The sequence below is a fragment of the Mustela nivalis genome, assembly GCF_964662115.1.
Source record: "Mustela nivalis genome assembly, chromosome: 17".
NCBI lineage: Eukaryota > Metazoa > Chordata > Mammalia > Carnivora > Mustelidae > Mustela > Mustela nivalis.
The window spans coordinates 61,912,737-61,935,430 of record NC_139036.1 but is presented as its reverse complement, the minus strand read 5'-3'; the positions used below and the strand labels follow the sequence as shown (position 1 = coordinate 61,935,430).

Here is a 22,694-nt window from a genome sequence, read left to right as displayed (position 1 = left end):
TGCTGCAGGCGCCTGGGGTCTCAGTTGGTAAAGCCTCTGCCTGCAGCTCAGGTAAGGGTCCCAGAGTCCTGAGATAGGGGCTCCCTGCCTTGCTCCCTGCTCAGAGGGGAGCCTACTTCCCCCTCTCCCTCTGCCTGCCACTCCCCCTGCTTGTGCTCTCTCTCGCTCTATATCTCTCTGTCAAATAAATAAATAAATAAAATCTTTTTAAAAATATACATGCACACACATGCACAAGGTCATTGCAGAACCGCAGGCGGGATGGGAGAGATTGTGTCCATCTGTGGAAAAGGCATCTACCCCTGCATGTCTTCCTCCTCCTACACTTTTTCTCCCAGCCTGGTGAAGCCCACCTTCTTATTGCATCTTGAGGAAGGATTCCTGATGGAGAGATGTGAGCTCTTACACTTCTGCAAATGTCTTTATTCTCAATTGACATTTTGGCTGGGTATAGAATTCCAGGTTGGAAATGAGGTCCTGTTCCTTCATAAACAAGAAGGTCCTGCTCCATTACTTTCCTGCTCATTTGGTATTGAGAAGTTTGAGGCCACTTTTGATTCCTCCTCTTTGTGTGGAAACTCTTCTCTCTCTGGAGGCTTTTAGGGTCCTCTCTGTGTCCCCAGGATCTGACAATTTCCCCCAAGAGGTGGCTGGGATAAGTTTCCTGCCATCCCCAAGGCAGTGCAGGTGAGCTGTTTCAGGACAGAAACTTGGTCCTTCTACCTTCTGAGGTTGTCTTCAGCTCTTTAGGGTTTCCTCCCTGTCTTCTCTGTTCTCTTTTTCAGAATTACAAATATTGGCTCTAAAGTAGGTCCCAAAGCTGCCAGAGTTGGCACCCATGAGCCTGCAGGCACCATGGGGGAGATGCAGGTCTTCACTGAGCCTTGGGCATGGTTTTGCCCAAGCAGGGTCTGAATGTGGCAGATGGCAGCCAGACAGTGGCACAGCATCTTACTGGTGCTGTAAGATGGGACCCCAGGAACTTGGGGTCCCTTCCCAGACCTCCCAGCTCCTGTCTGAGCAGCCAAATCCTCCATGTGAAGACACATGCCAAAGGGAGCACTGTAACTTTGCAAACTGGCCTCCTCTCAAAGGTACGTGTGAGTTTTGGTCACCAGCTGGTTAGAAGTTCAGTTGGGAGATGTGATCAGGGACATCCAAGCAACCCCATGAACTGAGTCCCCTTTCTGAGGCAGGGGGACTGAGATAATGATGAGATCATGCGCATACACTGGACTCTCCTGCCTATTCAGAACCCTTACAGTGACACAGAGTCCAGTGACACCAAGAAGGAAAACAGCCCACAGCTGGGTAGGGCTTTTGCAAAACTGCTCAGAAAAAGGACCCCAGGAAGGCAGCAGGGTTGGGGGTTGGAGTCCTAAGGCCCTGGCTGCAGCCTGAGCCAGCAGAGACACTGCCCAGGTGTCCCTTCTGGTCCATCGCTCTGGCCTCCACCAGGAATTGTGCTGAGGACATGCCCCTCAGGCAGATGACTGCTCTGAGAAAGGGAGGGGAATTCTGCCACCTCTTCAGAACTCAGAAGCCTTCATCTCTGTGCTGTTTCTGCACATATTCCAGTGTGAGCAATTCTTCTGCCCAAGAGGAAACCCACGCAGCAGACAGGCTATCTGATGCAAGATGCCTTGGAAGCACATTCCACTGGAAGGACGAGGAAGTGTCCCCCGCAAGTGGGGAGCCAGGAGCAGCACCCACAGGCAGGCACTGGGACAGCGCGTGGGTGTCATTATCAGCCCCCTTTATGAAAGAGGGAGCCAAAGCTCCAGTGGCTAACCTAAGAGCCTCCTGTGCTGGTCCTGGGCCCTACCATTACTGTGGTAATGGTAAACGGAACTCACGATCCCATACAGGGCAAAAACTGGGAGGATACCACCGACGGAGGCCCCTAGACACAGAACACGCAGCCAGAGACCACATCGAGGGCACAGAACTGACGTCCTGTTTCAGGCAGAGGCATCAAAGTTTCAGGGCCATTCTCATCAAAAGGATGCTCAGAAGCTTGGCGGGGGGTGCCTGGGTGGCTCAGTGGGTTAAAGCCACTGCCTTTGGCTCAGATCATGATCCCAGAGTCCTGGGATCCAGCCCCCGCATTGGGCTCTCTGTTCAGCACGGAGCTTGCTTCCTCCTCTCTCTCTGCCTGCCTCTCTGCCTGCTTGTGATCTTTGTCAAGTAAATAAAATCTTAAAAAAAAAAAAAACTATTAAAAAAGAAAAGCAGCAGCAGCTTTGAGGTGGGAAGGTCAAGTTCGGTTATCTGAGGACTTCCTTCTGTGGAAACGGTGGTACTCTGGCAGGGGCAGACCATGATGTGTTTGGATACAACATTCCCATTTCAGTAAGAAGTATAATGGCCCCAGAGACACCCCTCACCCCTGCCTCTGGCAGCCCTTGGGGTGCTCACGGCTGCCCTGAAGGGCTCGAATGTCTTGCTGCCAAGGAGTCAAGGAGCTGAATCCGAAGTCCATCCTGTGTCTAGCCAAATCTCCCTGATAGTCCAGAGGCCAGCAGGCTGCCCTGGTGAGGACAGGAGGCAGGCTGCTGCCAGGACCCCATCCCACAGCTGCCCTTGGAAGTGCGGCCCCCAGTCAGAACCTCATCCCCTCTGCCCCCCAGTCAGCCCAGACCTACCCCCAGGGAACAATGCAATCTCTGTGCTGGGATGACATGTGCTGAGAGGGGCTCTCACGAACCCACCCACCAGCGCTTGGGTTAGGTTCCGGGCTTCTGGGTCTGCAGCTTATATAATTTTGACTTTTTTTTTTTTAAGACTTTATTTATTTATTTGACAGACATAGATCAGAAGTAGGCAGAGAGAGAGGAGGAAGCAGGCTCCTCGAGCAGAGAGCCCGATGCGGGGCTCGATCCCAGAACCCTGAGATCATGACCTGAGCCAAAGGTAGAGTCTTAACCCACTGAGCCACGCAGGCGCCCACAGCTTTTTTAAGATTTTATTTATTTGACTGAGAGGGAACACAAGCAGGGGGAGGGGCAGAGGGAGAACCAGGCTCCCCACTGAGCAGGAAGCCTGATGTGGGACTCAATCCCAGGGCCCTGGGATCATGACCCGAGCCAAAGGCCCATACTTCACCACCTCAGCCCCCCAGGTGCCCCATAACAACTCTTTATATAAAAATAATATACACATATAAAAAATTATAGGTGCAAAATTAGGTATAAAAGTTGTTATTTTATTTTTTGAAAATTTTAAGATTTCTTTTATTTATTTGAGAGAGGGCTAGAGAGCATGCACATGACAGGAGGAGAGGCAGGAGAAGCAAACCCCCTGCTGAGCAGGGAGCCCGACGCAGGATTGGATCCTACGACCCTGACCACAGCCAAAGGCAGTTGCTTAACCAACTGAGACACCCAGGCGCCCCTGAAAGTTGGTATTTTAGAATGAGCTATCGTACAAGCAGCCGAGTTTAAAAAGCTGGCAAGTCCTGCACCACCACCAAAGCCAGGAGACACGGGTGCACGGCTGTGATACCACCTCCTGCCTGGGGCCTGGCCACACCCTCACTGATGGCACAGCTCCCAGGAGGGGCCTCTGGGGACCTCTCTCCACAGCCCACTGGTGACCAGGCCTCCCCGAGCGGCCCACGAGCCTCACCCGGTCAGACAGGAGAAGCAGTCCTCAGGCTGTCCGTATGGGGGGAAAGTCTGCGCTATTCTCGTACAGAACAGTCGAGAAAAAAAACTGCTCCTAAGAAACAAGGGTTCTGTTTGTCACAAGGCATTACAGAGGTCTCTTGGCAAACACCGAAGATAAACACTGAGTTCCGATGCAAATGAAGGAAATACACAGTCCTGTGCATGACTGAAATCAGTGAAAGTTTATTCAAATGTTTATGCAAAAGGCTTTCTTAGCTTCGACGGAATCAGAACAGTCCCGCGTGGGGTTAGCGCTTTTACACAAAGGAGCAGCTCACGAGCTTTAGGAGGGCAGGCAAGATGGGGTGCTGACAGGAGGGATGCAGTGGCTCCTAAACTTACCCAGGACCCACAGTTTGGTCACTCCCAGAACGAGCTTCCAGGCTGCTCGGCCTGTGGCTAGCGCAGAGCAGGCCCGGAAAGGAAGGGAATGAGCTCGGTGAAACCGGCCACAAGAAGCCGACCGCGGTGCCGGTTTCATGTCTACCCCCACGTCTAACCCACCGGGAGGCATCTTCCCCACATCAGAGTCGCTCCCGGAGAGGAGACGGGAGGGGCTGCCGAGGAACACAGGCTCAGCAGCAGCCGGCACGCCGGCCAGTTCCAGCTCAGCCTCCGGGCAACAGTGTTTCCACGGGGCCCACGCGATGGGGACAGGGCCCACGCGATGGGGCCCACACCCACCCCAGTGTGGTTTTACCCAGCCATGGAGCAAAAGGTTAGTGTGAAGACTCGGGGAAGCAGCCCTGCCGGACAGGACTGGGGGCAGCAGGAGGCGCTGGCCGCAGGCGTCTGGCTGGGACCCGTCCAAAGCAGGGATGCTCACTGGGTGAGATTCCTCATGATGTTCAGCGACGACCCTCTATACCCCGACCCAAAATGATTCCAGTGGTTCAAGTAGTGGAAGAGCTGGTAGAGCTGCTGGCGGGCCTCAAAGCCTGGGGCCTTGGGGACTGCGCGGTGGTAGGCGGAGTAGAAGGAGTGGCTGAAACCCCCAAACATGCCGGCTATCGCCAGCTCGTACTCCGAGTGGCCGTAGAAAGAGGCCGGGTCAAAGATGATGGGCCCTGAGGAGTCCTCGGCTACGTTTCCTCCCCAGAGGTCTCCATGCAGCAGGGCTGGGACGATGTCCAGGTCGCGAAACAGGTCAGGGATCTTCAACTGCAGGAAGGAAACCCATCCTCAGCCAAGCAACCAGCACATGTGGGAGGGACACAGACGCTTTCCTGTGTGGCCCAACTGCCCCAGCAGAGTGTGGCACACAGATGCACAGGGACACACACAGCTTGGACGGGGTGGAGGGACACTGACAGTCCATCTCCTGTCCAGGCCTGGACCCCCGGTGGCCGCACCTGCCTCGGGGCCTCCCCAGTCGGGCCCTGGCTGAGCTCACCTGCAGAGCAGACCAGAGCTCCCGGGCCTCTCTGTCCCCAGAGCCCTGCTCCACCATGTCCACCTGGGGCTGAATGCGCTGCCGGGCATAGAAGGTGACCCAGTCCTCCTGCCAGTCGTTCACCTGCGTGCACAGAGGAGAGGGGCAGAGCCCAAGGAAGAAGCCCAAAGCCGCAGGGCCCTGCTTTTAAGGGCAGGCTGGGGAAGGCGTGGTGGCTGACCAGGCAGACAGTGTCTCGTGGACAGACGGGGACCTCACACCCTGTTGCAGAAGCAGGGGACCCTCCCATGCAGAACAACACAGGCCACTCTGAAGAGCTCTAGGGCACATTCTGTCCACCTGCACTCACGCAGGAGCACACCCAGAGCTGGCCCCTACCCCGAGCTTGTTTCTGACCATCCACCGGCCACAAGGACCCCTCTGGGGCCCCCACCCAGGCAGCCAGCACTGCCCTTCCCAGAGTGAGGACATGAGGGGTCGCATGAGGCCCGGTTCAAGGACACCATCGAGGGCAGCAAGCACCACCTGACTACACAAGAGCCCCTCCCCCAGGCAGGGGACACGCAGGCCTTGGTGTCTGTATGCACACTGGGCGAGCCACAGGCCTGCGAGGAGGGAGCACAGCCAGCGGAACGGCCCCAGAGTTCCACGGAGCAGGTGGGACCACGGAACACCAGCCTTCAGGCACTTGCCACCCAGAGCAGGTGTCTGGACAACCCCTCCCCACACTCCAAAACCTGAACAGTGTCTCCCGTGCCCCGGTACCTTCCAGGAATCCCTGAAAGTTTCCTCTTCTGAGAAGCCACCAGCACTGCCCGGGAGCACAGCCCCCACCCCTCCCCACTCAACATCTGCTGGGCACTGGGTCGAGCCCCGGGGCCCAAATTCCCAGGGAGCCAACCACAGGATCATAAAACTGAAAGGTGCAGTCCAGTTACATCATACTATCTTTGAGGATCTAGTAGGAAGAAAACTGCCCCGAAGTCTAATGTTTCCACACCTCGAGACCCAGCACCCTGACTTGTTGGTCCTGTTTATCTGAGCTTACCTAGCGTGTGAGGCAGGTAAACCTCAAGTCAACCACTTCCAAATCAGCCAAGAGAAAAAGGGAGCGAAGGCTTTTACTAAATTTCATAAAGGGGGAGGTGGGTTCCTTCCCTGGGCGGGTGACCTGACCTGATGGGAACACAGAAGGCCACGTGCTGGTGTCGCTCACCTGGGGGAGGTATCCACAGCACGTCACCACGTCAAACCCAAACTGGTCCACGAAGGGTCGCACCACCTGCCCGGCTCCTTTCCCTTGTAAGCGAAGAAGACAAGAAAGACGACCGGCTCCCACCCCGCTCTGGCTGCTCTTGGAGCCCAGCGCGGCGTTGAGGTCTGTCTTGCTGAGCCCCTCCCCTCACGTCCTCATCCAGAGACCAGTGAGGGCCCCGTCTCCACAAACCCTCAGGGCCCGGGAACGGCCTGCTCTGCGTGGACTCAGTGACCGCCCGGGAGAGGCGCCAGAGGCCGCTCAGAGGAGCAGCCACGCTGCATCTGAGAACGGAGGAAGGCAGCTCACCCTGTGACCTTTGGGAAAGGATGGCCCCCGGTGGCCAGCCTCGCCCTGGCCATCTGTGAAGAATAAACGGATTTGAAACGGCCTCCTGGGTGTCCCCTGCGGCTCCCCCAAACGAGGCAAAAACCCCGAAGGCCTGGACAACGTAGGCCTGGCAGGGGCAGGGTGCAGCCGACAGGACCCATCTGGCACAGCAGACTTGGCCGGCCGCCCCTGGTGTGTCAGCTGTTCCGCTGTGACCCCAGGGCGCACGCAGATCACCAAACATCAGAAGACGAGAACGCTGGAAGCACTAAGCTCTACAAAGGCCGGACGAGAGGGCCACTGGGCTGTGCCTCACGTGCGGCCGTTCTCAGGAGAGGAGGCACAGCACAGAAAGCCACTGCAGCTCTGACAGGCTTTCCTCTGGGGCAGGAGGCGTAAAGGAAGTAACAGGACGGGGGCGATACTTCTTCTTCCAAACACGCTACATTCCAGTACAGACTCGCGTTCCCTGTGTCCACTGTGTCCCTAGCCTTCGGGGGGACACTCCTCTCCTCAAGCATCAACACAGACCCACCCACATGCCCACGCCGGCCAGTGTGTTCGAGGGGCCCTCACGCCCACACAGCTGCGCACCCACGGTGCTGGCCTGCTTCTGGAGGGCCTCCCCACGCCTCTTGTTGTCTAGGTGTAGGTCTGCGAGCTGGGTTCCGAGCTTGGCAGCATGGCTGTGAAAGAGAGAGCGTCCGTCAAGCATAGGGCACGTCATCGTGGGGTCACGGCCTCATGCACAATCTCAGGCCACGGAAAGCAAGCCAAGGGGACATAAAGTTGGCTTCAGTGACCGAAAGGGAAGGAAGGGCCCCGGTTGCCTGGTGCTCTTTCCCAGCCTTTCCCGGGCAGCTGGGTCCCTTGTCCACGTCTCCTCTTGGGAAATTCCTTTCCCATCTGCTCTCAGCGTGCACAGCCGAGGGTTAGAGTTCAGGTTAGGTCCACAGCCCGTGATGCGTGGGGTCACAGGTCCCTCAAAGTGATACCCCGATGCGAGCTTTCAGGTATGAAGGGGCTTAGACTCAGAAATGAAACAGAGCCATGGGGTGCCTGGGGGTTCAGTCCATGAAACCTCTGCCTTCTGCTCAGGTCATGGTCCCAGGGTCCTGGGATCGAGCCCCGCATCGGGCTCTCTGCTCGGCAGGGAGCCTGCTTCCCTCTCTCTCTCTGCCTGCCTCTCTGCCTGCTTGTCATCTCTGTCAAATAAATAAATAAAATCTGTATTAAAAAAAAGAAAGAACCAAAGCCAAGTTGGGGGGGCGCTGCCCAGACAAACCTGCTCAGGTACCGCATGTCCACGTGCTCCATCACCAGCAGGCTGCTGCCTCCCGGGCCGTCCAGGACCTTGATGGGCTTGGGCACTCTCACGGTGTCCGTTCTCAGGATGGCAGTTAAACTTGCCATCTCGCCTTCAAACATTCTTTTGGCCTTTCCGAGAAATAATGGAGGGGGAGAGAAGGGAGAGCAAGATGACTTCTGGAAGGGGTCACGCGGACGTGTTTCCCCAAGCGTCGCAATCTGAAGCAGAGGCCACCTGACTGCAGACCCGCCAGACGCAGATTCCTGGGCTTTCCAGCAGAGCAGGCTGCGCACTGAACCGGCCCAGGAGGAAGCGGGGTCGCACGGTCTTGTTCTGGACCCTCTTCTACGCTCTCGCTGAGTCTCTCTGGAGGGAAGGGGAAGGCCTCGAATACTCCGCGCAACACCTGCTGCAGAGCTGGACTACGCATGCGGGCCATCATCTGACGGTACCCTGGCCTCAGTCCTGTGCCACCTGGCCCTCCACCTGCACATGCTACGCACCTGAGGTCACCTCTCCCCAGGTTCGAGGGCACCTCTGACCTCACCATCCCATCGTAACCACCATGTCCAGTCTCCCCCAGACGGCAGCAACTGTCCTTCCCTTCACCTCCCTGCTCATCCTGGCAGGGACCGTTACGGCCGGCAAATCCCTGCCTGGAACACGCCTGAGCTAGCAACCTGTGTGAGCCCCACAGGGTCTGGCCCGGCCCGCTCTCTGTGCTCCCCTGGGCTCCCCCCTACACCTCCACGCCCACAGGGTCTGGCCCGGCCCGCTCTCTGTGCTCCCCTGGGCTCCCCCCTACACCTGCACGCCCACAGGGTCTGGCCCGGCCCGCTCTCTGTGCTCCCCTGGGCTCCCCCCTACACCTCCACGCCCACAGGGTCTGGCCCGGCCCGCTCTCTGTGCTCCCCTGGGCTCCCCCCTACACCTCCACGCCCACAGGGTCTGGCCCGGCCCGCTCTCTGTGCTCCCCTGGGCTCCCCCCTACACCTCCACGCCCACAGGGTCTGGCCCGGCCCGCTCTCTGTGCTCCCCTGGGCTCCCCCCTACACCTGCACGCCCACCTGTGCACACACCAGCGCGTGCAGGCACCCCCGTGCTCCTCGACTGTGGTCTTCTAGTCCCCCACAGCTAAGAGCAGCCATGTGCCTCTGCCCGGAGCCCACCCCCACCTTTTGACAAGGTAGACCCTTCCTCATCATGCTTCCGATTTCAACTTAATATGTTCTGACTTCTCAGAAAAATCTTCCTCACTTCCCAGACTAAGTAACTACTTCCTTTTTAGTAGCTTTTTTTCCCCCGTCAAATTGCTACAGAAGTATGAGAAGAAAGAGGCACCAAGGGGAGCATGTGACTCCAGTTTTCACCAAGGCTGCGCACTGCAGGACTGCGCCCCCACACACAGGGCGCTGTCGCCCCGAGGCCCCTCTGCTCCCCAGCCCCTCGCATCCCCATCACCACGGATGGATCACGTCTGCTTTGTCCTTCTACGTGCAGAGCAAGCCGTCTGGCTGCTTTGTCCCGCTGCCTTTGCTCTGCTGGTGCACCGACAGTCAGAGTTCACTCTCACCGCCCAGGGTGAGATGGGCCCAGGGCACTGACTGGCAGCGGGGCAGCTTCGTGGGGCTACGAGGAAGCGCTGCTGGGAATGTTCCTCTCTGTAGTCTCAGGACTGGGTCTCCGACCTCGGCCAAGCTGCTCACGTTCCCCGCGCCTGCCGCCTGCCCCCTCCCCCGTAAAGATGGGTTAACACCGGGGACCAAGTTCCCAGGCTCGCGGCCCTGAGCGACTGAGCTGGCCGCAAACACTGGTGCAGCCCGTTCTGGACACTGCAAACACGTCATCGTCATCCCACCACCGTGGAGAGCTGACGGCACTGGCTGCTTTGTACCAGAGCACTGGTCGGGAAAAGCTGAGCAAGGGGAGAGGAAGACCGGTGACCTCCGGGGGACAGGCGCAGGGGTCTGGGAACGCAGCCAGAGGTGAAGCCTCCCTCACAGAAGTGTCTGTGGGTCCCTGAGAGGACAGGGAGGGACGCAGGCGCTCCAAAAAGGCTCTGGAGCTTAAGGGAAGAGGAGGACCCAGCGCAGGCATGAGACAGATAAGAATAATCTTGCTTCAAGCAGGTCAGCTCATGGGGTTGTGAGGGAAAAGACAGGCGCCATCAGTTTTCTCGCAGCAGGGTGGGAGCTATCTCCACGCCCTATGCGGGAGGGCACCGAAGCAAGTCCTGTTCTCACGCGGCCAGCAGATGCTTATGCCACGGCACCGCCACTCCCAGCAGCGTCCACACAAAGCCCCAAGAGGGCGCGTGCAGAACCACCTGCCACAGGACCAGAAGGAACTCCGGGGAGAAAAGGCAGCAAGAAGAGCGTGGACTTTAGGGCACCAGGCCACCTCCGCCGGTGGAACGGGTGGCTCCTGGTCTCAGGCTGGGCGCAGAGAGGACCCTGAAGGTGGAAACGCACAGGAAGGGGCCAGATGCCGCCCACGCGGGACAACAAGGCGGGAAAGCCGAGAAGCCCGCAGGAGAACGTGGGGAGGCCAGCACGAGCGTGAGCGCTGCCGAGGGGGCTCCAAGCACCAACGGACCGACTCCCGCAGGAAGGCTCGCCCCGCAGAGCAGGGCGTGGAGGGGTCGGCTCAGAGCGAGCTCCGGCGCTCGCGGACAGCGGGCGCACGTCCGGGAAGAGCGCGGCAACCACGGCCAGGGCGCTCCCGGGGCAGAAAGAAAGCGCAGCGCGGGTGTGACCCGAGGACGGGGTCCTGGGGGAGCCCCTGCCGCCCCGTCTGAAACAACGCGCTGCCGCCTGGGGCCAGCCCGGCTTCCCCGCTGACAGCGCCGGCGCGACCCACCCAAAGGGGCGCACGAGGGACCGCCCCGGGACGTGCGGCTGCAGCACGAGGCTCCCCTGCCGACTCCGGGGCCCTGCGCGAAGGTTCACGGACAGACAGAGCTTCCTGGACTGAGGGGCTCCCGTGGCCAAAGCCGCTGCCCCCGCCCGGTTCCTCGGCCCAAACCCACGTCCCAGTGCGACCCTCCCAGGCGGTGACGGGGCCCCCGGGGCCGGAGCCCGCTGCGTGCGGTCGGCGCTCGGACCCAGAGACCCCAGGGCGCGCCCTCGCCCCCGACGCGGAGAGCAGGGACACGCGCCCTCGCCCCCGACGCGGAGAGCAGGGACACGCGCCCTCGGCGCGGCGGGCTCTCGGCGGACACGCGCTCCCGGAGCGGAGACGCCGGCACTGCCCGTCCGCGGTCCCGCGGCCCCGACGCCAGAGGCAGCGGCTCGAGGACCCCAACAGCACGGCCGCCCCGGCCGCCGCACGGGAACCAGACGCTGCCCGGCCCGCTCAGACCCGCGGCCGCCCCAGACCCGCCGTCCACGCGCAGCGCGGTGTCCCCAGACGGCGGCCCACGGGGCGCGCTCCCCTCCGCGGGGCTTCAAGGCTCCGCCGCGGGCGCGACCCCAGGAGCCGCGGACACGGCCCAACGGCCCGGGGGCAGCCAGCGCCCCGCGGCCCCGCCGTGCAGACCCCGAACCCCGACCTCCGACCCCAGACCCGGGCCCGGAGCCGCCCCAGACGCCGCCCGCCCGCCCCGGCCCGCGGCGGCCCCGACCTCCGCCTTGGAGTTCACTTTCACAAACACGCGTCCTTGGTCCGTGTCGTAACTCTGGCCCTGGCTAATGCACCCGCCCCCCGAGTGACCCGTAGCCTTGACGAAGCCGCAGCCCAGCTCCCGCTTCAGCAGCGCCTCCATGTTCCCGCGGGCCCGGCCGCCGGCTGCTTCCGGCCAGCGAGAGGCCGGCGCGGGGACGCAAGCGGACTGCGTGAGGCTTGAGAGGGGCGGAGCCTGGTCACGGGAGCACAAGGGGATTGGGTGGGACGCCGAGGGGCGGGCCCGCGCCGCCAGAACACGTGGGATTGGGTGAGGCGCCGAGGGGCGGGCCCGCGCCGCCAGGACACCTGGGATTGGGTGAGGCGCGGTGGGTTCTGGGACTCACCCCGGAGACCGGGCGGGAGAGCGGCTGCCCCGGGCCGGCGTCCGCGTCCGCGTCGGCTTCTCTTGTTCGCTCCTCCCACGTGACGACCGCTGGCACCGGGCTCCGCGGCCCGACGGAGCGCTCCGGGGAAGACGCGGCGGAGCTCGCGGCTGGGCCCCGTTAGCCCCAAGCGGCCGGCGGCCTGGCGGGCAGAGACGGACGCCGGGAGCAGCAGCGGCCCGCGCCCGGGACAGGCGGCCCGGCGGCCCGCACAGCAGGGAGGGGCTCCCTCTCGGGCGCCGTGCGCGCAGCCGGGGGGCGCCAGCTCCGCAGACGGGCCGGCCGGCAGCGACGACGGACGGGCGCGGCGCGAACCCCGGGGGCCCGGCATCTCCGTGCGCTGGGCCGCAGCTGCGGCGCCCGAGGGTGCTCGTCCGCGGGGCCGGGCCTCGTGGCCGCGGCCGTTGGCCGCTCGCCCGCCCTTCGCTCACCGGCGGGACGCGCCGACTCGGCCGCCGCACGACGCAGGGACCGCCCAGCCCCGCGCGCCCGCGGTGCACGTCCGCGCGGCGGCCTCCCGCGCCAACCCGGAAGCACGGAGCGGGAGCCGCGGACTGCGCGCGTCTCCCATTGGCTGGGCTGCGCGCGTCTCCCATTGGCGTGGCTGTGCCCGTCTCTCATTGGCTGGGCTGTTGCCGGGGCAGCAGGAAACCTTCGGTCCGGGAGCGGGGTTAGTGAAGTGGTACCCACCTGCGAGGTGCCTCTCTTCCTGTTGGGTCTGTAGTCGATACCCAGGGCTGGCCACAGAGCGCCCCCTGCCGGCCTCCTGACACCATTTTGGTGAGACTTTCCTTGACTGATTATCACAGCGGACTGTAAAGGGTTAAGCAGTCTCTGAGAAGAACCAAAGGAGATTTTATAAATTCAAAACAAAAATTAATCTTACATTAAAATTAAAATGTAGAGCTACTGAGCCAATTTAACAGCTTAATAAGAGATAGCAAACTGGAAGAGATCGAGAAATCGCGAAGGGGGTACTTGGGTGGCTCAGCCGGTTAAGCACTTACCTTTGGCTTAGGTCATGACCCTGCTGTCCTGAGTTCCAGCGCCACACTTGACTCCCTGGTGAGTGGGGAGCCTGTATTTCCCTCTGTGCTTTGCTCTATCTCAGAAAAATATTTTTAAAATAAAAAAAAAAAATAGATGTCAAGAATGTGGCACAAGGAGACAAAGAGGGAACTTACAGGCAAGGTAAGACACACGGAAAATAGTAGACATTTAGCTGGAGTTCCAGAAAAGGGAAAAGGAAGAGGCTATGATTGAACAGAAAATAGATGAGAACTTTCTAGAACTGATGAAATACACCAACCCTCAGATCCAAGTTCCCCCCAAATTTTAAGCTAGATACACTAAAATTTCACACATAGCCAAGTAACAGTGAAATTGCAGATCACAAAAGGCACTGGAAATCTCTAATGTAGCCAGCAAGGAAAGTCAGTTTGCTTTGAAAGGATTAACATCTGGTTTCCCAACACAAATACTGAGAACCAAAAAATAGTGCAATGATTGTCACCAAAAGATTACGACTGCCTGATGATATAATACTTTAGATGGAAAACCCAAAACACTCCACTCCAAAGCAGATCTCATACAGGAATTCAGTAAAGTATCAGGATGTAAAATCAATGCACAGAAATCAGTTGCATTTCTATACACCAACAGCAAGACAGAAGAAAGAGAAATTAAGGGGTGTCTGGGTGGCTCAGTGGGTTAAGCCTCTGCCTCCGGCTCAGATCATGATCTCAGGGTCCTGGGATCGAGCCCCGCATCAGGCTCTCTGCTCAGCAGGGAGCCTGCTTCCTCCTCTCTCTCTGCCTGCCTCTCTGCCTACTTGTGATTTCTCTGTGTGTGTGTCAAATAAAAATCTTTTCAAAAAAAAAAAAGAGAAATTAAGAAAGAAAGTAACCTATAAGATACCTAGGAATAAACCTAACCAAAGATGCAAAGAGTCTATACTCAGAAAACTATAAAGTATTCATGAAAGAAATTGAGGCAGACACAAAGAAATGGAAAAACATTCCATGGTCATGGGTTGGAAGAACGAATATTGTGAAAATGTCAATGCTACCTAAAGCAATTTACACATTTAATGCAATCCCTATCAAAATCCCATTAACTGGGATGCCTGGTTGGCTCAGTCCGTTAAGCCACTGCTGCCTTCAGCTCAGGTCATGATCCCAGGGTTCTGGGATCGAGTCCCAAATCCGGCTCCTTGCTTGATGGGGAGGCTGCTTCTCTCTCTGCCTCTGCCTGCCACTCTACCTGCTTGTGCTCTCTCTCTCTCGCTCTCTCTCTCTCTGATAAATAAAATCTTTTTTTTTAAATCCCATCAACTTTGTCAAAGAAATGGAAAAAATAATCCTAAAATTTATATGGAATCAGAAAAGACTCCAAATAGCCAGAGGAATGATGAAAAAGAAAGCCAAAGCTGGTGGCATCACAATTCCAACCTTCAAGCTCTATTACAAAGCTGTCATCATTAAGACACTGTGGTACTGGCTCAAAAACAGACACATAGATCAATGGAACAGAATAGAGAGCCCAGAAATAGACCCTCAACTCTATGGTCAACTAATCTTCAACAAAGCAGGAAAGAATGTCCAATGGAAAAAAAGACAGTTTCTTCAACAAATGGTGTTGGAAAAATTGGACAGCCACATGAAGAAGAATGAAACTGGACCATTTCCTTACACCACAAACAAAAATAGACTCAAAATGGATGAAGGACCTCAGTGTGAGATAGGAGTCCATCAAAATCCTTGAGGAGAACACAGGCAGCACAGGCAGCAACCTCTTTGACCTCAGCCACAGCAACTTCTTCCTAGGAACATCGCCAAAGGCAAGGGAAACTAGGGCAAAAATGAACTATTGGGACTTCATCAAGATCAAAAACTTTTGCACAGCAATGGAAACCATTAACAAAACCAAAAGACAACTGACAGAATGGGAGAAGATATTTGCAAATGACAAATCAGATAAAGGGCTAGTATCCAAAATCTATTAAAAACTTATCAAACTCAACACCCAAAAAATGAATAATTCAATCAAGAAATGGGCAAAGGACATGAACAGACATTTCTGCAAAGAAGACATGCAGATGGCCAACAGACACATAAAAAAGTGCTCCATATCACTTGGCGTCAGGGAAATACAAATCAAAACCATGATGAGATCCCACTTCACACCAGTTAGAATGGCTAAATCAACAAGTCAGGAAATGACAAGTGTTGGCGAGGATGCAGAGAAAGGGGAACCCTCCTGCACGGTTGGTGGGAATGCAAGCTGGTGCAGGCACTCTGGAAAGTGAAATCTTGCCATTTGCATGGACTTTCCATTAAAAGTTGAAAATAGGGGTGCCTGGGTGGCTCAGTGGGTTAAAGCCTCTGCCTTCAGCTCAGGTCATGATCCCAGTGTCCTGGGATCAAACCCCGCATGGGTCTCTCTGTTCAGCAGGGAGCCTGCTTCCCTTCTTCTCACTCTGCCTGCCTCTCTGTCTACTTGTGATCTCTGTCTGTCAAATAAATAAAATCTTTAAAAAAATTAAAAAATAAAAGTTGAAAATAGAGCTACCCTACGACCCAGCAATCGCACTACTGGGTATTTACCCTAAAGATACAAATGTAGTGATCTGAAGGGGCATGTGCACCCGAATGTTTACAGCAGCAATGTCCACGATAGCCAACCTATGGGAAGAACCTAGATGTCCATCAACAGATGAATGGATAAAGAAGATGTGGTATATATACACAATGGAATACTATGCAGTCATCAAGAGAAATGAAATCGTGCCATTTGCAATGACACGGATGGAACTAGAGAGTATTATGCTTAGCAAAATAAGTCAATCAGAGAAAGACAATTATCATATGATCTCCCTGATATGAGGAATTTGAGAGGCAGGGTCAGGGAGGTCATGGGGGGAAGGGAGGGAAAAAAATAAAACAAGATGGGATTGGGAGGGAGAAAAACCATAAGAGATTCTTAATCTCACAAAACAAACTGAGGGTTTCCCAGGGGGAAGGGGGGGATAGGGTGGCTGGGTTATGGACATGGGGGAGGGTATGCACTATGGTGAGTACCATGAAATGTGTAAGCTTGACGATTCAGAGACCTGTACCCCTGGAGCAAATAATACATTATATATTAATAGGAAAAGGAATATGACTGCCCAGGGCAAGTAAGTTTTTAAGAATGAAAATGAAATAAAGATGCTGTTCAGGAAGATGGTGGAGTAGGATGACCCTAGACTCACCTCATCCCAGATAGAGCTAGAGAACACCCACATCAGTGTAGACCTGAAAATGACCTGAAGACTGGCAGAACAGACTCTCCGCACCTAAATGTAGAGTAGAGGCCACATAGAAAAAAATAAGAAGGGCAGAGATTCAGTAGGGACCCAAACAGACTAAGGGACTGTCCTCAGCAGGGAGGGATGCAGGCGCTCCAAAGGGCGAGAGGGCCAGACCCTCACACTCGCCACCCCAGGCACAGGAAACCAGCATGAAAACCAGAGGGTCACAATTCCGCAAGTTCATACAGTCGGTGGGGCTTAACACTTGGAACTTTTAAGGCATTATTCAGACTGAAGAACCATTTGCTTTTATTTCTAGTGATGCAATTTTCTACCTACAGACCCTCCCAAAGGAAAACCAAAGGAGGGTTTCCAGCTAAAAGAAAAATGATCACAGCTTGTAAAGCTGAAATGCAAGAAGGAGCATTTTCTGGCCAGTTCCAAGATCAAGTTGTCATCAGTATTGTTTTCTGGTGAGACCAGTCTCCTCGGCTTGCGGACCTTCCTGCTTTGTCCCCACATGGCTTCCCTTCTGTGTACGTGCCAAAATGCTCTGGTGTCTATGGGATTAGGACCTGGCCCTATGTCTAACTAAGGGCCTATCTCCAAATATGGTCACATGGAGATTCGGGCTTCCACCCGAATCTGGGGGAGAGGGGTGGCACGGTTCGGTCCCACTTCATGGTCTTTCACAGAAGGCAGTGTGGTGGCTGGAGCAGACGTTCTTAGTGCCCTGATGGTGTGACCTCAGCTGTCACAGACTCCCGGCAGGCCAGCCTGAGTTTCCCAGGCTGCTGTTCCTGGGGCTCTGAGAGCTTTCTGGTCCAATGCAGGCCAAGAGTCCCCCAAAGGGGTGCGCCTGAGTCTCTCCCCAACCCACTGGGGCTCCCCAGGGTCACGCCATGTAAACCACTTGCACCTTGTAGGCTCTGGTGTGGGGGGGTGCCCACCCCCAAGGCAGTGGTGGGAGGCACATGGGAGGTTTCAGGCACACTGGACATGTTGCATTTCCTGACCTAGGGGGTGACTTATAACCTGAGTGTTCACTTTAGGGCTACTGATTAAAAGTGTGTGTGTGTTTGTACACTTTGCACGTGGATGTTGCATTAAAACCTACAAATGGCAGCAAGTGAACTAATTAACACTTCAGGGGACAGTGAGGAGAGTTTAAAATACTCTGAAGGTCAGTGGGTGTGCGAATCATGACACCGTCACTGTCCTGGACAGGGTGGTTACACCCTGTCCTGAGGTCCCTGCCCTTTCTCTGGGCCAGGAGCACGCCTTTCCATCGGAACTACCATGAAAGTGGGTTTTATGTCATTTTAATTCCTGACCTCCCTGAGACGGTTTATAAATTGCTTTCCAGATTTCATTCAAATGAGATTCTTTTTGTCATACCAGTGTCCCTATTCCATCTGTGTTTCATCCCCATAAGATCTTATAGACTCTGAACCTGCCGTTACAAATGGTCTCTTGAGACCAGGATTTCTGTCACCTAGGATTCAGGATTTCCTGAATGAAATATAAAGATCTAAATCTCATCATGTGTTGTTCTAGCGAATATTTAAAAATCTGTGTTATTAGAAACAAGGATATTAATTATGTATTAGATGAGACCAATCGTCTGTGTCTGTCCGACCATGAGAGAATGCTCCATGCTGGTTCTGTACTGGAAGACGACGTTGGCTAGCCCAGCGCTTCCCCTCTCTTCCGGGACACTCTGGCCTTTGGGTCGAAATCCTGCCTTTCAGCAGTCTCTGCTTCTGTCCAGCCTCTTCCTCCGCTGGGGGCTGGTTCTCCTGCACCCTGAGGCCATCCTCCTGAGGACGGCCCCAGCCGCTTTGAGGTCGACCTCCTTGTGGGGACCCTGTCTGATCCTCTGCCCGCGGTCTGCCCTGTGTTTGCACACGTGTGCACACACGTGGGCACCTCAACCCAGTGGCCCACCTCCGGGGCAAGCCCCAGGCCCACTCCTGTGACACAGCGCCTTTGTGCCTCCCCCCTCCCTGTGGCAGCCGTGATGCACTGATGAACGAGGGGACAAACCCCGGCCGGACCCCAGTGTGTGTGAGGGTGAAGGTGCCTGGCGCGTGGCCCTAGGCGCTCCACAGGGACGTCAGCTCAGGCCCAACCGAGCACCTCCCCAAACCCTAGTGATGTGCGCTACTCCTGACTTCTCACAAGGAACCCTACTCGCCTAAGAAATGGGAACACCGAGGCCCAGGGACGGTGGTCGCTTGCCCAAGGCCATCCACGTGGGAACCGGCGGGGTCAGAATCCCACCTCCGCCAAAACCTCGGACGCCCTCTGACCTCGAAGTGCAAAGCGCAACTCATAGCACTCTCCGGGTGGGGGCATGGACGCGCGCCTCGCCGGCGGGGACACCGCGGAGCCTTCCCAGGAGCGGGGTCGGTTCAGGGGCGCCGCGGGTCCTCGAGGCCGCGCCTGTCCTGCGGGGGTCCCGCCGCGCACTTCCCGGCCGCCCCGCGGTCCTGACGGAGCGGGTCCGGGGGGCCCCATTCCCGGGGATCCCACCACGCAGCCCTCCTGCGGGCCCCTCGCGGTCCGGTGCCGCGGGGACCCCCCGCCGGGTCGGGCAGGGGTCGGGCCGGGCCGGGGGCTGCGCGCGCGCGGTGCGGCCGGGAAGGGCGGCTCCCGGGGCTCCAGGACGCCCGGCCCCAAGCATCCCACCCCTGCACCTCCCCGACAGAGAAGGGCGGCGGGGCGGGCCTGGGAGGCGGGCGGAGGGGTCGCGGAGACCACGCGCATCTCCTCTCCCGAGCGCTGCGGCCAGCCGTCCCGCGCAGCAGCACCGCCGCCCAGCGCCCGGGACCCACGCGCACAGGCGCTCGCCCCGCCGGGACGCGGAAGGCGGCGCGCAAAGGGACCGGCCGGCCGCGCGCCGCGGGGACAGGAGGCGGGGCAGGGGGCGGGGCCCAGGCGGGCGGTGGGCGGGCGGGGCCAGGGCGGGCTTGGACGGAGCGGGCGGGGCAGTGGGCGGGGTCTGGCAGGACACCTACAGGAATCTGTCCTGCGACTCAGTACTTTCCCGAGCATCCATGGGGTTACAGTTTTGCCTGAAATAGGTTTTCTTTCTATGCAGGAAGAACAACTGGCACCTTGGCTGTGAATCCTGGGTGGGTCATCCGCAAACATGCACCGGCGTGAAGCTGTGCTCAGCTGTCAGCGGCGGAGAGAAGCAAGAGCCAGCGGGTGTGTGCAAGCGCCTGGCTTTGGAGAAAACATGGTCAGGCCCTTTTTAGTTCTCGGCCTATTTTTACTAAAGCATCAGAGAAAGAAACTTAAGAAATGCTTTTCCACCGTCAAATGGGATAAAAATTCCACGTTATGTAAAACGATTCTTTGCGTACCATCCAGAGAGGGCCCGCATTCCTCTCGCGGACCCAGCTGCCCCACGCCGACGCAAGGGGCGTAAAAGCATACATCTGCACAGAAACTAGTCCACAAACGTTCAGAGCCAAATTTGGCTCTATTCTCAGAGCCAAAGGGTGGGAACTACCCAAATGTCCACCCGCAGATTAATAGATAGGCAAAATGTGGTCCATTCACACTATGGGATACTGTTCAGCTTTCAGAAGGAAGGAAACTCTGACACTTGCCACAACATGGTGAACAGTGAAGACGCGCTGAGTGAAATAACCCACGCACCAGAGGATGAATGTCGCCTGGCTCTATTTATGCGAGGTTCCTAGAACTATCACATTCATAGAAGATAGAAGTAGGTTCCAGGGGCTGGGGAGGCAGATGGGGGAGTTAGTGTTTCTTGGGGGACAGAGTTTCAGCTTGAGAGAGATGAAAATGCTCTGCGGATGGATGTGGTGATGGTTGCGCAAGGTGATGGGCTTCATGCCACTGAGCTGCACACCTAAACATGGGTAAAATGGTAAATTGGGTGTTATATATATTTTACCACAATTTAAAAACAAAAACAAAACAAAACAAAACTGGGGCTGTGTTGCTGCACTGGCCAGCTCCAGCACTGGAAGCTGCATTCAGGCCCAGGCACTCTCAGTCTCTCTGAGCCCTCTCTTCCTCCGTGTAGGAGTAATGAAAAGCTCCACCTCTCAGGACTGCAGTGAGGTGAGAGTGGGCAACCACATAGGTCCCGGGGCTCTCACCATGGGCCTGGACTGCTCTACACCCTCGCCCCTTGCCCCAGGGACAGTGTAGCAAGAGTCTCTTCCCCTTTTCCTCGGAGTCACATATGACCTGCACTTACCACTTAATGTCATTGTCAACATTTTTTTAAAAGATTTTATTTATTTATTTGACAGAGAGAAATCACAAGTAGATGGAGAGGCAGGCAGAGAGAGAGAGAGGGAAGCAGGCTCCCCGCTGAGCAGGGAGCCCGATGCGGGACCCGATCTCAGGACTCTGAGATCATGACCTGAGCTGAAGGCAGCGGCTTAACCCACTGAGCCACCCAGGCGCCCTGTCATTGTCAACATTAAGGAAACTGAGATCAGTTACAATCTGTCAAGATGTGTTCATGGGAGCTGCGGGGGTGGGAGGAGGCCTACCTGTTTTCATTTCAAGGTGAGGATAGCCATGTGCAATTCTGGAGATGTTTGAGCGGTTACAACTGGGAGAGGCGTGCACTGGGGTCAGGCATGCTGCTCAGCATCCAGCAGTGAACAGAACAACCCACCACAGAGAATGATCCAGCTCCCGAGCTGGCTCAGACATCCTGCTCTGGTCCCCAAGACCATCCAAGGGCACAGGGAAAGGCTAGCTGAAGGATTGATGGGCACAAACTTCCGAGCCCCGGTTCTCAGGGGGCAGAACCCCTCACTCCAGAACTCATTTTTGCTAAGGGTGGGCCCAGGGCCCCTCCCCACCATGGGCCCTGTTGTGGACTGAATATGACTCCCCAATCCATAAATTGAAGCCCTAAATCCCAGTGTGATAATACCCGGAGACGGGGTCTTTGGAAGGTAGTTAGAGCTAGATATCAGAGTGGGGCCCTTGTGATGAGGTTAGTGTCCTCAGAAGACAGACACCAGAAAGTTTGCATGCGCTCGCTCTGGCCGCCACTCTGTGAGGACATGGGAAGAAGGCAGCCACCTGCTCACGGGGAACCAAAACAGCCTGCATCTTGGTCGTGGACTTCTAACCTACAGAACAGTGAGAAATAAATGTCTGCGGTTTAAGCCCCCAGCCCGGGGTGTTTTGTCATAGCAGCCCAAGCTGATGAAGACAGGCCCCTTCTGCTCACGAATGACAAGGGCTTCTCCTGTTTGTATGTGTTCGTGAAATCTGTACCTGCTGCTTGTGACAAGGGAGCACATTTTCAGAGTTGCTGTGCCTCTCCCGAGCTGCAGATAGTCCAGAACGTGGAGAAGGCAGGTGTGCGAGGGGGTCATTTTAATTGGATGGGATGTACAAGAGTGCCCCCAGACCCCTCTGTCCAGCTCTGAGGGTACCCCCAGGCTCACTCACATCAAAGGGTGGAGGCCTGGCGTAATGGGGTGGGGACCTTGATTATGCATACTCAGAGGATATTCTAAGATGATTGGATACAAGGTTGCCAAATATGAAGAGATCTTCCTTGTGGGATGCTGCCAGAGCCCCCTACTACAAGTTGATTGGTCCAGAGGTGGGCATGGATTCCCACCCAGTTGGCTGATCCTATCTGGGAATTTTGGTATTGGATCTGAGAGCCAATCAGGTCAGTCTCTCTCCATCGCCCATTACTCCCTAGAAGGGGAGAGAAGTCTGGGAACTGGAGGGTCCCCACATGGGCCTCTCCCCCAGCTCCGGCAGAAACACACGCACACAGGCGCACGTGTGCTGGCACATGCACACGCACACACACAAGCGGAGGCGCACGTAGGCACACACACGAACACGTGCACACGTACACAGGCACACGCGCACACACAGACACGCGCACCCACGCGCTCTGGGACAAAGACAAGGTTCTGGAGGAGCCATGGGGGACACCGCGTGCCAAGGCTCACCCGGACAGGGACGCTTGACGCCAGGCGACCTGGCCCTAGCCTCCCGGCTGCATGTCCGAGAACGGAACCCGCCCTTGCGCCCCCCCCCCCCAATCGGCCCAGCGACGTCTCCAGGTGGCAGGACGTGGAGGACGCGGCACCCGGGTGGCCACCCCTGCAGCCCGACCCACGCCCCGGCCGGGCGGCCTTCGAGGCTCCAGGGCAGTTCGGGGACAAGCCCAGCCCCTTCACTCCCTGCCCCCTGGCTCCGCCCCAACCCGCCTCGGGGCCTCATTGGCTGTGGCCGCAACCATGTCGCTTTTGGTCTCCGCCCCCAACCTGGCTACGGCTGCGAAGACCAGATCCTCCGGCAGAGGCGGGAGGACCGTGGCCTGGAGGCGGAGACGAAAGGGAGATGGACGGGCAGCTCAGTCAATGAGTG

General features: G+C 57.0%; 1 protein-coding gene and 1 long non-coding RNA gene across 6 annotated transcripts; one reads left to right on the top strand and one right to left on the bottom strand.

The window, feature by feature from the left end:
- Nucleotides 1–3,827: 3,827 nt before the first annotated feature.
- On the bottom strand, nucleotides 3,828–12,542 carry FN3KRP (fructosamine 3 kinase related protein). Of its 4 annotated transcripts, XM_082705617.1 has the most exons (7): nucleotides 10,139–11,303; nucleotides 9,009–10,089; nucleotides 7,932–8,762; nucleotides 7,241–7,332; nucleotides 6,278–6,360; nucleotides 5,062–5,184; nucleotides 3,828–4,829 (listed from the first exon to the last, which is right to left on the bottom strand). In XM_082705617.1, the coding sequence occupies exons 3-7, from the start codon at nucleotides 8,072–8,074 to the stop codon at nucleotides 4,491–4,493; spliced, it is 780 nt and encodes a 259-aa protein (XP_082561743.1). In that variant the 5' UTR covers nucleotides 8,075–8,762; nucleotides 9,009–10,089; nucleotides 10,139–11,303; the 3' UTR covers nucleotides 3,828–4,490. The 4 variants fall into 4 exon arrangements, with proteins under 4 accessions (XP_082561743.1, XP_082561742.1, XP_082561740.1 ...); XM_082705616.1 differs by lacking the exons at nucleotides 9,009–10,089; nucleotides 10,139–11,303 and adding an exon at nucleotides 11,963–12,542 and having other exon boundaries at nucleotides 7,932–8,083; XM_082705614.1 differs by lacking the exons at nucleotides 9,009–10,089; nucleotides 10,139–11,303 and adding an exon at nucleotides 11,578–11,781 and having other exon boundaries at nucleotides 7,932–8,083.
- Nucleotides 12,543–12,595: 53 nt separating this feature from the next.
- On the top strand, nucleotides 12,596–19,666 carry LOC309850985. 2 transcript variants are annotated; one of them, XR_014304564.1, is made up of 3 exons: nucleotides 12,596–12,781; nucleotides 16,612–16,765; nucleotides 19,396–19,666. It is a non-coding gene; the product is annotated as an uncharacterized lncRNA (long non-coding RNA). The 2 variants fall into 2 exon arrangements; XR_014304565.1 differs by lacking the exon at nucleotides 19,396–19,666 and having other exon boundaries at nucleotides 16,612–17,667.
- Nucleotides 19,667–22,694: the final 3,028 nt, after the last annotated feature.